The sequence below is a fragment of the Taudactylus pleione genome, unplaced genomic scaffold (genome assembly GCF_031769625.1).
Source record: "Taudactylus pleione unplaced genomic scaffold, aTauple2 ptg000354l, whole genome shotgun sequence".
NCBI classification, from domain to species: Eukaryota; Metazoa; Chordata; class Amphibia; order Anura; family Myobatrachidae; genus Taudactylus; species Taudactylus pleione.
Genome location: NW_028284755.1, coordinates 3174352 through 3188340, shown reverse-complemented (window position 1 = coordinate 3188340; position 13989 = coordinate 3174352). Strand labels below are relative to the sequence as shown.

General features: G+C 41.6%; 1 protein-coding gene across 5 annotated transcripts in view; it reads right to left on the bottom strand.

The window, feature by feature from the left end:
• Window positions 1-503: 503 nt before the first annotated feature.
• The window catches only part of ATAD1 (ATPase family AAA domain containing 1), a 28634-nt gene continuing 15148 nt past the window's right edge, over window positions 504-13989 (bottom strand). For all 5 annotated transcript variants that reach the window (XM_088444349.1, XM_088444345.1, XM_088444348.1 and 2 more), the window contains exons 6-10: window positions 11509-11615; window positions 7845-7934; window positions 7381-7431; window positions 3135-3268; window positions 504-2282 (exon numbers count right to left, since the gene is read on the bottom strand). In XM_088444349.1, the coding sequence (XP_088300475.1) occupies window positions 2165-2282; window positions 3135-3268; window positions 7381-7431; window positions 7845-7934; window positions 11509-11615 (500 nt within the window). In that variant the 3' untranslated portion in view covers window positions 504-2164. The remainder of the gene's footprint in view (window positions 2283-3134; window positions 3269-7380; window positions 7432-7844; window positions 7935-11508; window positions 11616-13989) is intronic.

Sequence of the window (13989 nt, the reverse complement as noted above, 5' to 3'; positions counted from 1 at the left end):
TGCGCGGCAGCTCCTCGTAGCCACGGAGATGGCAAAATGTAGGGGAGATCTGATGCGGCAGCGCACATCTCCTCCCAGGCAGCTTACGTGGGTTGTTTGAGTGCTGGGTCAGCCACTGCACTCTGTCTCCAGCTGCAGGTAAGGCCCCTGATTCACCTATATAAACTGATGCATTAGGCTGTGTGTAGCACATGTTGGGGGAATCGTGTGTGTGAGTCCTGTGTGTGTGTGCGTGTATCTTGTGTGTGCGTGCATCTTGTGTGTGCGTATGAATCTTCTGTTTGTGTTTTATATATCCAGTACATATCTCTAAAATATATATATACATACATACACACACACACACACATATATATATATATATAATAGTGTGTGCATATAGATGAATATATACAGTATTGGAGAAACGGCGTCACTCATGGGTACTTAAATGCAAGAATTCAAACGACGAACAGTGTCTTTGTCCAAAGTTTCAGTCCATCTGGACTTTTGCAAGAATGTTCTTAATAAAGTCCAGATGGGCTGAAACGGTGAACACAGACACTATATGTCATTTGAAGTCTTACATGATAGTACTATACCTGTGAGTGGCGCTGTTTCGCCAATAGTGTATTGATATATTCAGGAGGGCACCAGAGCTGGATTTTGTCATTTTTGGTGCTGAGACGGTATTACTTGCAGATATATATTATATATATTGCAAAACCTGCATTTACCCCTGCAATCCCACTGCCCGCCCGCCCGCCCAGATCCCCGTCTATCACACTGCTCCCCTTAAAGAGAGGAACCGCGTTGCATGGGGAGTAGGTCTCACAACAACAATAACTAGGTAAGTGAGGGGACTGCTGGGACTGGAGAGACAAAAACACGGTGGGGTGCCCTGTTTATTTTGTCTGTCCTGGGCCCCACAATTTCTGATGCCAGCCCTGCCCATAGCAACCAAGCTAATTCTATCATTCGCTTAGTATATTCTATAAAATGCTAGGTAGAATCTGTTCGGTTGCTATGGACAACTTCCTCTCTTTAGAAGGTTTGATACAACTCCCCCTAAACCTCAGGTAGAGACAAGCCTACTATTGGGATGGTAACATCTCCCGGGTGATCTCTCCTCCACACGGCAGGGGCTCGGCCCATAAAAGCAAATTCTCTACAATGGTTTTATAATTTTGTAAAGGAAATTTAGTCCAGTACAAACTCCAAACATCCAACCATTACATGTAACGCACTTGCTGCATGGTCTGTGTCCATGATATCGGTGTACACTGGCAACGATAGAGGAGACAGCCATTATGGTGGTACATTTTAGCCTCCTCTATGGTAGGATGACGAACGGAGGGAAAAGGTTATATTGAGCTAAACTTGTCTGTGTACCAACCTCTGATTTACCCTGCAAGTGCCAGATAGGAGATATTTAAGTGTACATTTCACGGATTTCATCGACCACAGTTAGAAACCACGATATTCACACATTGTCATTTTATAAGATAGAAACAAAATTCCATATACTCCATAAACCATCTCTGCAGTTAGAATAAAAAGGCCAGTAGATCAACAACGTATCTCGGTCATCACCTTACACAACACCATGCAGAGAATCCTAACACAGGCACAATGTCACTCTGAATATTACCTACAGCATTGGGGCTGAAGAATCCATGCTATGGGACTAGCTCATAACACATAGTGACACATTGGAAAAGCCATCAATACTGACCAAGGCCTACATTATATATTACTTTTCAATATAGATGATACACACATTATACAAGTGAAAACGTGCCAGTGTGTTTATGTCTTTCAAAAGACTAAAACATGGGACAGTAAATGGTCACACGGCTGACGTTAGTAAAAACAAACAGAAGGACCTGCACAACTTAGTTCCTGGCCCATGCCGGGGTGCCCAAACCCCTTCCTCACACAAAGTAACCTTACAAAGTAAACATTATGAGAGACACTTTTGTTGCCACTGCAGCTCTTGTGACACCTTTTCTTCTAAAAGATTCTTTATAGTGAAATGTTACTAAGGTCCAGCAAAGGAGCCTGAACTTCATAAAGTCTGGTCATCAAAAAAAAAAAAAAAAAAAAGATGCTCTGCTCAGACACCTGCGTCCTTGGATGCCCTCTTCCAGCTAAATCAGCTTGGGTGACACCGCATGACGGGAGTTCAGTCCAAACTAACGTGCATTAAAACCCCCTGGTTTGTTGCACTCTTTGATTTCTTCATTTTGTCAATCGCTCGCAATAAATCCTTTTGTTGGATTGGTCGGATCTCCTCACAGGGGCTGAAAAGAAAAAAACGAAACCATTATTTCCCGGCTAAAACACAAATGCTGAAATGTTTGCTATTTGGTTTGTGGATTAATCAGATAGAAAGGGAAACGTTTAGATATGACAAATGGCAAATAGAAGCTATATACTGGTTGTCTATGGAGAGCACGCAGCAGGCACGGCTCTGGTACCGTTGTACTTAGGATTACGCATAAGTGTGCCTACTGGCTTATATGCATGTTTGTGAAGCAAAATGCAGAGATTGCAGACGAGCACAAGTTCATATGGCATGAGGGGAGATGTTGGGGGAAGCCTAGGCGGTCCTTGCATGGAGGGTGTCTTGTGCTGAGGAGCAATGTAAAAAAGCAGTTTGATTTTGTTGAGTGTGATCATTAAATGCAATAGAGATGAGGGGGTCCATCTTTCCAGGGAGAGTATAGTCTGTATCACGCCACCAAAAGACCAGGAATTTGCACCAGCTCAGAGTTGCCAGACTCGGGTGTTAGGGATAGGGGAACAGTACCCACTGGAATGCTGGCGCATCAGACGACTCCGACAGAACTGCTCGTGTGTCCGCTGGGACCCGGAAGCCGCCTTTGCCGTCAGGCCCAAGTAAGACGCTGCTATACCACCAGGGATGGTTTGTCGATATTCTATCATGTCAACATTTCTGCAGTGTCAACATGCTGCATGTCGACATAATGAATGTCGACTTAGTATAGCACACCAGTATCTTACATAGTTAAATCGCATGTCCATTAGCCTTTTCTTATTTATAAGGGAGCAGAAATAGAGGAATGTAATAGAAACCCCCCAATGAAGGATGAACCAATTTGTTCTATGCATGCCCTGGTATTTATGCCAACCTTTCCTCATAGCTGCTGGTCACGCTTTCCCTGACACACAGCAGAGCAGCATCTCTGCACATCTCCTTCAGGTCACTTCCAGAGAACCCATCAGTCCCACTGGCCACCTGCAGCAAATCCACGTGTCCATCCACCTGAGGCACAATTAGATAAAATCTTCAGTGTTTACAGTACAATGAAAAGTCTAAACATACTAATCCATACCTTTACATAGCAAGCGCTAGAAAGCAGCAGATACGCATAATGTCTGAATGCATACAGAATTGGTGCCAGTTTATTTTAGTGCCCTACTTACCGCGCTGCCAAATATCCTGTGTTATAGATAAAGGATTATAATGATGGCTCATAAACTTATGTGAAATTACCCAGATTATGGAATAATGTTTTAACAACTTTGTATCCTAGATAGTGCGATAATAAAGAGGTTTAAATAGCTTTATTTGGAAAATAAAGCTATATCAGTTTCCAGGTTAATTTCTCTAAAATGCTCAATAATAGGTTAAATGATGTGAGACAGGTATGGGAAGGTGTAAATGATGTGGGGCAGGTACATGGAGGTGTAAATGATGTGGGACAGGTATGGGGAGGTGTAAATGATGTGGGACAGGTATGTGGAGGTGTAAATGATGTGGGGACAGGTATAGGGAGGTGTAAATGATGGACAGGTATGTGGAGGTGTAAATGATGTGAGACAGGTATGTGGAGGTGTAAATGATGTGAGACAGGTATGGGGAGGTGTAAATGATGTGGGGACAGGTATGGGGAGGTGTAAATGATGGACAGGTATGTGGAGGTGTAAATGATGAAGGACAGGTATGGGGAGGTGTAAATGATGTGGGGACAGGTATAGGGAGGTGTAAATGATGGACAGGTATGTGGAGGTGTAAATGATGTGAGAGGTATGTGGAGGTGTAAATGATGTGAGACAGGTATGGGGAGATGTAAATGAAGGACAGGTATGGGGAGGTGTAAATGATGAAGGACAGGTATGTGGAGGTGTAAATGATGTGAGACAGGTATGTGGAGGTGTAAATTATGTAGGACAGGTATGTGGAGGTGTAAATGATGGACAGGTTGGGGGAGGTGTAAATGATGTAGGACAGGTATGGGGAGGTGTAAATGATGAAGGACAGGTATGTGGAGGTGTAAATGATGTGGGACAGGTATGGGGAGGTGTAAATGATGTGGGACAGGCATGGGGAGGTGTAAATGATGAAGGACAGGTATGTGGAGGTGTAAATGATGAAGGACAGGTATGTGGAGGTGTAAATGATGGACAGGTATGGGGAGGTGTAAATGATGAAGGACAGGTATGGGGAGGTGTAAATGATGAAGGACAGGTATGTGGAGGTGTAAATGATGTGAGAGGTATGGGAAGGTGTAAATGATGAAGGACAGGTATGGGAAGGTGTAAATGATGTGAGAGGTATGTGGAGGTGTAAATGATGTGAGGCAGGTACATGGAGGTGTAAATGATGTGAGACAGGTATGGGGAGGTGTAAATGATGTGAAACAGGTATGGGGAGGTGTAAATGATGTGGGACAGGTATGGGGAGGTGTAAATGATGTGAGACAGGTATGGGGAGGTGTAAATGATGTGGGACAGGTATGTGGAGGTGTAAATGATGTGGGACAGGTATGGGGAGGTGTAAATGATGTGGGACAGGTATGGGGAGGTGTAAATGATGGACAGGTATAGGGAGGTGTAAATGATGTGAGACAGGTATGTGGAGGTGTAAATGATGTGGGACAGGCATGGGGAGGTGTAAATGATGAAGGACAGGTATGTGGAGGTGTAAATGATGGACAGGTATGTGGAGGTGTAAATGATGGACAGGTATGGGGAGGTGTAAATGATGGACAGGTATGGGGAGGTGTAAATGTTGTGGGGCAGGTACATGGAGGTGTAAATGATGTGGGACAGGTATGTGGAGGTGTAAATGATGTGGGGCAGGTACATGGAGGTGTAAATGATGTGGGGCAGGTATGTGGAGGTGTAAATGATGTGGGGCAGGTACATGGAGGTGGTATATTTACGGGAGACGGGTTTTGAACTTGCAGATGAGATAAGTGTTTATTTCAGCTTTTTTCAAATTTCTATAAAACACTGCAAAACTACTAAAAATTAATTTTTCTGTTCACCAAACTTCTGGAAAGACTTTAAATTTGCTGAAAAACATTGTCTCAATTATAATTTTTCAACAATAAATAAAGATTGCAAATATTAGCCATTTCAGTGTCTAAAAACCTCCTGTACTTTCCTTATGGCCACTAACAGCCTTCTATATGGTCTAAGATGTCACTTTTGTGGTGTCGAGGAAGTTTTCCCACCTTTTTCATGCATTTTGTAGAAGAGTTGTGCACCCTAACCGCAACTACAACAAATTGGCATTTCTAATTAAACTTTGCATTTCACGGGTGCACACATTCGTGCCATGTCTGCGAATTTCAGAAAACAAACTCAGGCCCTCATTCAGATCCGCTCGCTAGCGGCCGTACGCTCGTTCCGAGCGATGTTCGCACATCTGCGCATGCGTACGGTTTTTAGTACGCATGCGCGAACCAGTCAGTGCGGCCGAAAATCGTTTGTACACTATATAGCGAGTGCCTGCTATTTTGAGTGACAGAATGAGGCGTATGTGGGTGGTAACAGGGGAAGGTGTTTGAAAACGGAGGAGTGGAATTCGAACGCAGGCGTGCTTAAAGGTCAAAACGGGCGTTTTAAGGGAGTGCATAATTAATACAGCAGCGTCATTGACCACGTCACTTGTTTTTCTTTAACTCAGAACTGCTCGCAAAATAGCGGTTGAAAAAACCAACCACAAGAATAGCGAGCAGTTCATACGCTGTACGATGTACTCGATTAATCTAATAAATAGCGGACATGACGTATGGTGCGAGCGGCCAGGGGGCGTTTTTATGAAATAAACGAGACTTAGAGGTGTGAACAGACTGCAATTTGCGAACGGATCATTTGAATAGCCACCCCTTGTTTTTGAACGAACGACCGCAAATAGCGAACGGCTCTGAATCAGGCCCTCAGTTCCGGAAACTTTCTCTTAATTAGATTAAGCCCAAAGGTGGGAATTCAATTAGATGCAATGTTGAATAGTGCCGGGAATGAGTTCCTGGAGCTATTCAATTGGCCGCACTGTTAACGCCGACAAGAGGATTTCTGCTCGCAAACTCGTGATGTGCAGGCAGAAATCAGACTAAACTATCGCTGCAATGCTGGTTTCGGGCTTTGCGGCACTTGACTAAACACCCGGCATTAGGCGCTGTAATCTGAATCAATTATAAAAACAATCTAAAAACAACCTGCGCCCTCAAGGACTGCAGCTCAGTCCACACTCAGGAGCACCACCCCTTCAAAATATAGCAGAAATACAACAATATGAGTGGTCCAAAGATCTGTGACTGTATTTTTAAATGATTTTTGTACATTTTTTGGCTGTATATTATCTAAGGATAGACACAACCTTTTTATATTCTTGGATTAAAAAGTGAAACTTTATTCCTTTGGAGTTGCATCATCTTTTAGTTGTTATTATAAAGTCATCTGGGTCAAGGATGGAACTCTCCTAAGGGGAATAAAAAGATACCTTTTTGTGAACGCCTATACCTGATTTCAGGTGAGTGTATTCCCAGTGGGGAATAAGCGATGAAAACTGGTGTGTTTGTCTATGACCAGAGTAAAACACTTCAAAAAGATACCTTTATATGAACGCATCTCACCTAGTTTAGGTGAGTAGCCTTTAACATTAATTGCGGACCATTGGAAGTAACACTTATCATTTGGAGTATAATCGTGTATTATTCTGTCTCCATGTTTTGAGATCATTGCATTATCCATGAAAGAATAGGAGAAGACGTGACCTATGAAGGACAGCGCTCTTTGGACCACTCATATTGTTGTATTTCTGCTGTAATCTGAATCTCCCAATTTAAGTGCAGAGCGCAATGGGGACAATTGAATAGTTCTGGGAACTCATTCCCAGTGCTATGCATCACCAAATTTAATTGAATTGCCCCCTAAGAGTCTACTTTTTATTTTATTGACCAAAGAACTAGAATGACAGTTTCCATATAAGTAACATGTAAATATTAAAACAATAAGTATGGACTTTGTGTACAGTTATCTATTTCCATATGCTTTTATGAGAATATACAGAAAAACTAAATAAAGACAAACTTCATTTACAGCTGGGGTATAAATCTGGAAGTATAATTAAGGAGAGTTACTTACATTCTCATTTCTCAGTATGAGGTTAAGGATGGACTCTCGCTGTCTCATAGACTAGAGAAGAAAACACAAAATATCTTATTACTCAGGGGAAATAACAGGACACAGACTGTGGTATTTTCTAAACATTACAATAACTTAGTCAACACAGACACACTATTTAACGATGTGACAAATTGTGGTGACAGAGAAAACTAACATCCGTATAATAATGAGATTTCCAGGACATCAGCTTGTAAATACCATCACTGGCTACACAAGAGGGCAAAAGTACAGCTGCTACAGGCAGGTATTACAGCAGGTCAGAACATGCCATGACACCAACAAAAGCAAAATATTACTATAAAAATTGAATATTGCTACAATTGCAATTACATGGGCTGTCCGTCAGCAACAGATTTTACACTAACTGAGCCCCCCCCCCCCCCCCCCCCCCGACTTCATTGTTAAAGCATAGTGCAGTGTACCGGCTGATTGATGTGAAATCTCGTTGGCATTCGCCTCATAATTGCAGTGTCGAGATCCTGAGGACGGTTTGTGGCTCCCATAACAATTACCTATATAGAAGATAAAAATGAAGGTGTCTTACTTTGTTATTATTTATAACTTAAGTTGCCACAAGGGTTCCCGTAGCACAGGACAGGAGGAGTATAATGGACATTAGGTTACCAGAGTATAGATAGTATAAAGAAGTAACGGCTACACACACAGACATTGTTATAGAGTGCAGTTAGCATAATGATATATGGAATACTAAGGACACACACAAGTTTGCAATCTATACATTGTTACATGAGGTGAAATGATTATATCTAATGATTTTAAGCATTAAAATTAGCAAAGCATGTCATAGAAGCGGCGCATACCACATTCCTGCTCCTCTGTGCTAATCAAGGTGAATTAGCCCATTTAATAACAGCACTATTGACAATTTAAAGTGTAGCTTTGTGTGGAGTTCACTATATAAAGACTAGAACACAGAATTTCTCTAAGTGGGCCGCAGTGATCTCCTGGCCAAATGGGTCCTCTGATACAGCCTACAATCAGGCGCTGCTCAGGTCTATGTGATAGAGGATTACAGTGGAGGGGCAGCGATCACCATGAAATAAGCAATAGAAAGATCAGAGAAAGTGAAACACCCATGAAAAATAATAATCATGTGTCGCACAAAACAGCAATAAAAGCAACATTATGCAGTTACCAGGAGGATAGAAATAAAACAAGAAAAAAGAAAAGCACACAAAGCATTCCACTGTAACACACACACTGTTAACAGACACAAGTTTGAAAAAAAGAATAAAAAAAAAAATAGATCTATATCTATAACTACCCGATAAACGGCTGAACTTACGGTCTAATAACAGAGGTCAGTGAGACTTAAAACATTCTGTTCAACAGTTTCGGTTTAATCAAACAATGTTCCAGACGGAGGTTTGATTAAACCAAAACTGTTGAACAGAATGATTTATGTCTCACTGACCATCTGTTATTAGACGTGAGTGCCGCCGTTTATGTCGGTTATATTCTCTTACGAGTTGGAGGGCACCCGGCAACATGAACTACGCGCTATAGCTTGTATTTACGCGATACAGGTAGTGAGGGACTCACTTGAGTGCTGGTTGGCAGAGCAGCCAACCACTGCCGGCGGTGAATGGCTGGGGAGATGCTGCCGGCGGTGATTGGTTGGGGAGATGCTGCCGGTGGTGATTGGCTGGGGAGATGCTGCCGGCGGTGATTGGCTGCTGCAGTGCACACAGAGCGGGCGCAGCAGCCAATCACCGCAGGCGGCACCTCGTCTAGTCACTGCCGGCAGCATTCACCAATCAATCACCGCAGGCAGCGTCTCATTCAATCGTTGCCGGCTGTACGTTCCATGTGATGTCTGCAACGCCCCCGATGTACAGGCGCCGGATAATACTTCCTCCTACCTGACCCCAGTGGTAGTGGAGAGATCCCCTTCAGTAGAAGGATGCTGATGTCATCATTCGCCCGTGTGACTGCTGTGTAGGCAATATCACTTTTACTGGCTGCAGGTAAATGGTACTTATATTTATTACAGTACAGGAGGAAATACAGCTGCAGCACCCACTAGTGCCCTGTTTGACTTGTGTCCTATTATAATAATAGTGGAGCAAACTACTGTACTCCTCCTGCTCTCCTGTGCACTCTGCCCTCCCATCCCTGTTCCCCTTTCCCCATTTCAGTACCCCTTTTGCTCTCCAGCTCCACTGTGCCCCCTGTTCCCCTTTCCCCATGTCTGAACCCGTTCTGCTCTCCCGTGTACTCAGCCCTTCCACCTGTGCCCCCATTCCCCTCTCCCAGTGTCTGTACCCGTTCTGCTCTCCTGTGTACTCTCCTCTCCCACCTGTGCCGCCTGTTCCTCTCCCCATGTCTGTACCCCTTCTGCTCTCCCGTGTACTCTGCCCTCCCACCTCTTTGCCCCCTGTTCCCCTCTCCCCATGTCTGTACCCTCCTCTCCCACCCCTGTTCTTTTCTCCTCATGTCATTCTCAGTGCAAAATATGCGCCATAGCACGTCTTTACGCGCTACAGGGAGTGAGGAATAAATGGCGATAGGACCCAGACGCTGGGAGTAGGACCCTAAATTTTTAAAGTGAGGGGCATAAGTGCCACATTTTTTTTTTGTTCAGAGCGATCACTGTATTATATATATATACATATATACACACACATATATATATATATATATATACATATATACACACATATATACACACACACACACACACACACACACACATATATATACATATACACACACATATATATACATATACACACACACATATACATACACAAACATACACACATTGTCAAAGCCAAATACCAAAATTGAATGAAATACTACAATAAACAACTTTCTGTACGTTTAGATCATATCTTATATACTTAAATATTGCTTTTCAATATCATGCATTGTTTTATATTAGTGTTTATATTCTTTACGAACGTTGCACAATTTCCAAAATAACAGTGTGTAAATATAGCACTGCAACTCGATGTATGAAAATATATTTGATTTTGTAAGTGATCACAGATTTGTGATCACTTATTTTATTCAGCATCGCTCGTAGTTACAGCGTGTTTGGTAGATGCATAGACTTTCCATAACAATCTGTTTTTAACTGTAAACTGTTACCTGGACTTTCCCACTCTGAGTGGTGAGCGCCTGACGACATGAGCACACATGGATACGACAATGATGACAAGCAAGAGGTTACCACCACTCAGGAAGACATTATGAAAGCCTGACCAGTTGCATTGTTTGACCTGTACATCTATTGTGTAGTGGCCAGTTTATCTAAACTGTAATATATGTTACTAAGGTTACTCCTGTATTGTTTGCTGTGTATAATTTGTACCACATTAACAGGCGAGCTAAAGAGCGACTGTAATATTCTGCAGCTAATAGGATACCGCCCTAAACATTGCATTAAAACCTAAAATGAAAGTGAATTCAACAAAAAAATTGATTAATAGCAAAAACAAAGAATAATCCAGATGAGTTTTATTTTTGTCTTCATTAATGGTTGCTAAGAATCACAGAACCTTTCGGTAGATTTGTAAATACATTTATACCACAAGAACTACTTATACTGGAAAAATTATCCTTTGTGCAAAGGATACTGTGACCCTTTGCACAACATACGCAGTGTTAATAAAGCTTCTTGAACTGATTTAGAAAGCGTGACAAAGTCTCCTAAAGACTAAACACCAGGGCTGCATTCCTAGTGCCTAAAATATTGACTTCATTAAAAAAGTCCACTTAGCCAGTAACAACAAAATAATTCACATTTTAATGCTCACTGCGTAGGATAATAATTATAGAATAACTTGTGCCAAGTGACTAATACTGTGGGTTTTTTTGTAATGCATTGGGCACAATAGAAAAATGTAACTCTTTTCTTATTTAAATTTGTGGGACACAAAGGACCGACATATAGTAGACACAAGTGAAAATGTCCTCAAAGAGAGAGCAATGGATTCCACAAGACCTAGCGGCTGTAGATTTTAGCAACGTTTTACATTTAACATTTTGTCTTACAAGGCTATTTCTAAGCAGGAGAATGGTGTATATATTACAAGAAAACCACATATTGTAGTGTATTACCTGACAGCTGTAGTCAGTGTCCAGGCCATCCCAGAGACTCATAAACTGAGCTTTCATCATTGCTGTTGCTTCATGGTCGTTACTTGAGCGACTCCGCAGGAAAGAATCTTTATTAAAGGATAAAAGACAAAATAAATTGTAGTCCAGATGAATGTGCAATTAAATTGGCAAATTGCATCCACTTTTTTCACTAATAGAACACAACCAATATTTGCAGGACTTCCATAGAAATGTAACGGCTATCTACACAATAACAATGTAATTACAAAAATTAAACATCAGCAGCAAACTGTTCTCTAAACTGACATTTTGAGATGTTGGAATAGTAATAAACATGGGTGTAAGTACCATATGTGCAAGGGGTGCAGCTGCTATGGGGACCAGAGCTGAGGGGGGGGGGCATCTTCTTTGTCAATGTTACATTTGTTATATACATTTTTCACTATTGAGCGGTACATAAGGGTCTTTACAAACTTTTGCTATGGGGCCTTCAAATACCTAGTTACTGCCCTGGTAATAAAAATGTGTACACAGCCCATGTATGTTCATCCCTATCGGCTCTAAATGGTTGCATGAGCTTAATGTAATAGGACCTTTTGAGAAAATGGCACGTGTTAATCACTGGACATGACGACGCTTTTACTCATGGTATAACATTAACGTAAAATTGAGAGCAGTTGATGTAAGATAATTAGCTTATAGTTTTTCTACTCTCTCAATAGGGCGTTAGAAACTGGAATTAGAGAGAGACTGTTCTAGAGTATGCTAGTTGTGTAACATTGTATTATATAGAAAATGGGCCTCAGACTGCACACCCTGAACATCAAATATACTGTATATATATTTATTTGGAGGTGCTACCTGTGGAGACCATTGACATATACACAAAAAGAAATATAAGTGCACAACTCCAAATTAACGGTTTATATATAAATAAATAAATTTTGCAGTAAATAGAGGTTTTTGGCATAATCTTGGCCAAGGTTATGGGCCTATCCACCACATCCGGGTAACCTCTATAGGGTAGGTCCCCAACATACTAGGGTTCAAATCCAGAGCGCAGGACACCCCTAAACTAGCCCAGCTAAGCCACCCCAAGACACCGCTCTAATAAGAAAAGTGAAGTGTAAAGGAAATCGTTAAGAGCAGCCACAGCTGCATTTACAGAATAAAAATTAAAAAAAGTGAAAGTGAATGCATGGAGACTGGCAATGTAATATGCACACCAGTCAGAGGCACAATATAGGTAAGTACTGCAAATATTTACACTGTGTAGCGCAGCTTTGGTTCATTTTTGGGACGTGGGTCCCCCTGGATTGCTTTGGTTGATCTGCTTCAGGGCACCGCATTATAACACATTTTTCTTTACAAAACATTTTAACCCTTCACTGTCTGTTTTTTATATATGTATTTCACTTTTTTTATTTTTATTCTGTATATGCAGCTGCGGATGCTCTTAACGATTTCCTTTACACTTCACTTCACACTACAGAGGTTCCCCGGATGTGGTGGGTAGACCCATAACCTTGGTTAAGATTGTGCCAAAAACCTCTAATTTACTGCAAAAATTTATTTATTTATATATAAAGTGTTAATTTGGAGTTGTGCACTTGCATTTCTTTTTGTTTATAATACATTGTATTAGGTTTGGAGTATCTAATGTTCAATGCATATTCTGAATTGTGTAATAGTATCTGGACCAATATCATTAATCTGAAGAGACTATAGGGCATATTAATTCTCATCATTCGTGTTTTTTGTTTGATGTGAAAGTGATATCATCGCACCAATGCACAATGCGATATATGCAAATTCCGCTTTAATGTATCGTTCTGGCTGTGCTGGGAGACCTGTTGCGGAAAGGTCACGTCCCAGCGATTCATTTCCTCTTCAGTTCTGTGTCGTGTGTCAGTTTCGACTCTGTCCCTCTGGACCAGGCAGCTCCAAGTGTCAGATAAGGAAAGTTTCTACAACTTGCTCTGCTCAGCTGCACCCTCCGACAAGAATATTAACCCCGATACTTCTGGATGTAAGTAGCCCTGAGCATTGCCATTCGCTGCTCTATGTGCTGTGTAATAGAAGTTAGTATGAGGAGGTGCTGCGCAAAGCTGAAGAATAGGATCCATTTGTTTAAACTAAAACAAAACGTTGTTTTCGTTTGTTTTAAAAAGATGTTATTTCCATATACAAGTGTATATTGTGACAGTACTTGATTTAGTGCAGGCAGCAGAGTCCAGTGAATGGCTAAGCTTCCTGGCTATGCTGCAGACTCCGGTGTCTACTTAGCTGTGCTGTGGGGGAGGCAGGTCAGAGAGAGTATGAGAGGCAGAGGGTGGTGGGCTGTCTGATCAGATCCCTCTCACACATGCAGATAGGGAAGAATTTATCTGTCAACACCAACATCAGCTATGTAATGCTACTTCCAAAAGAAAAAAAAAAAATAAAGAAAAAATTTACATATACATATATATACACATATAT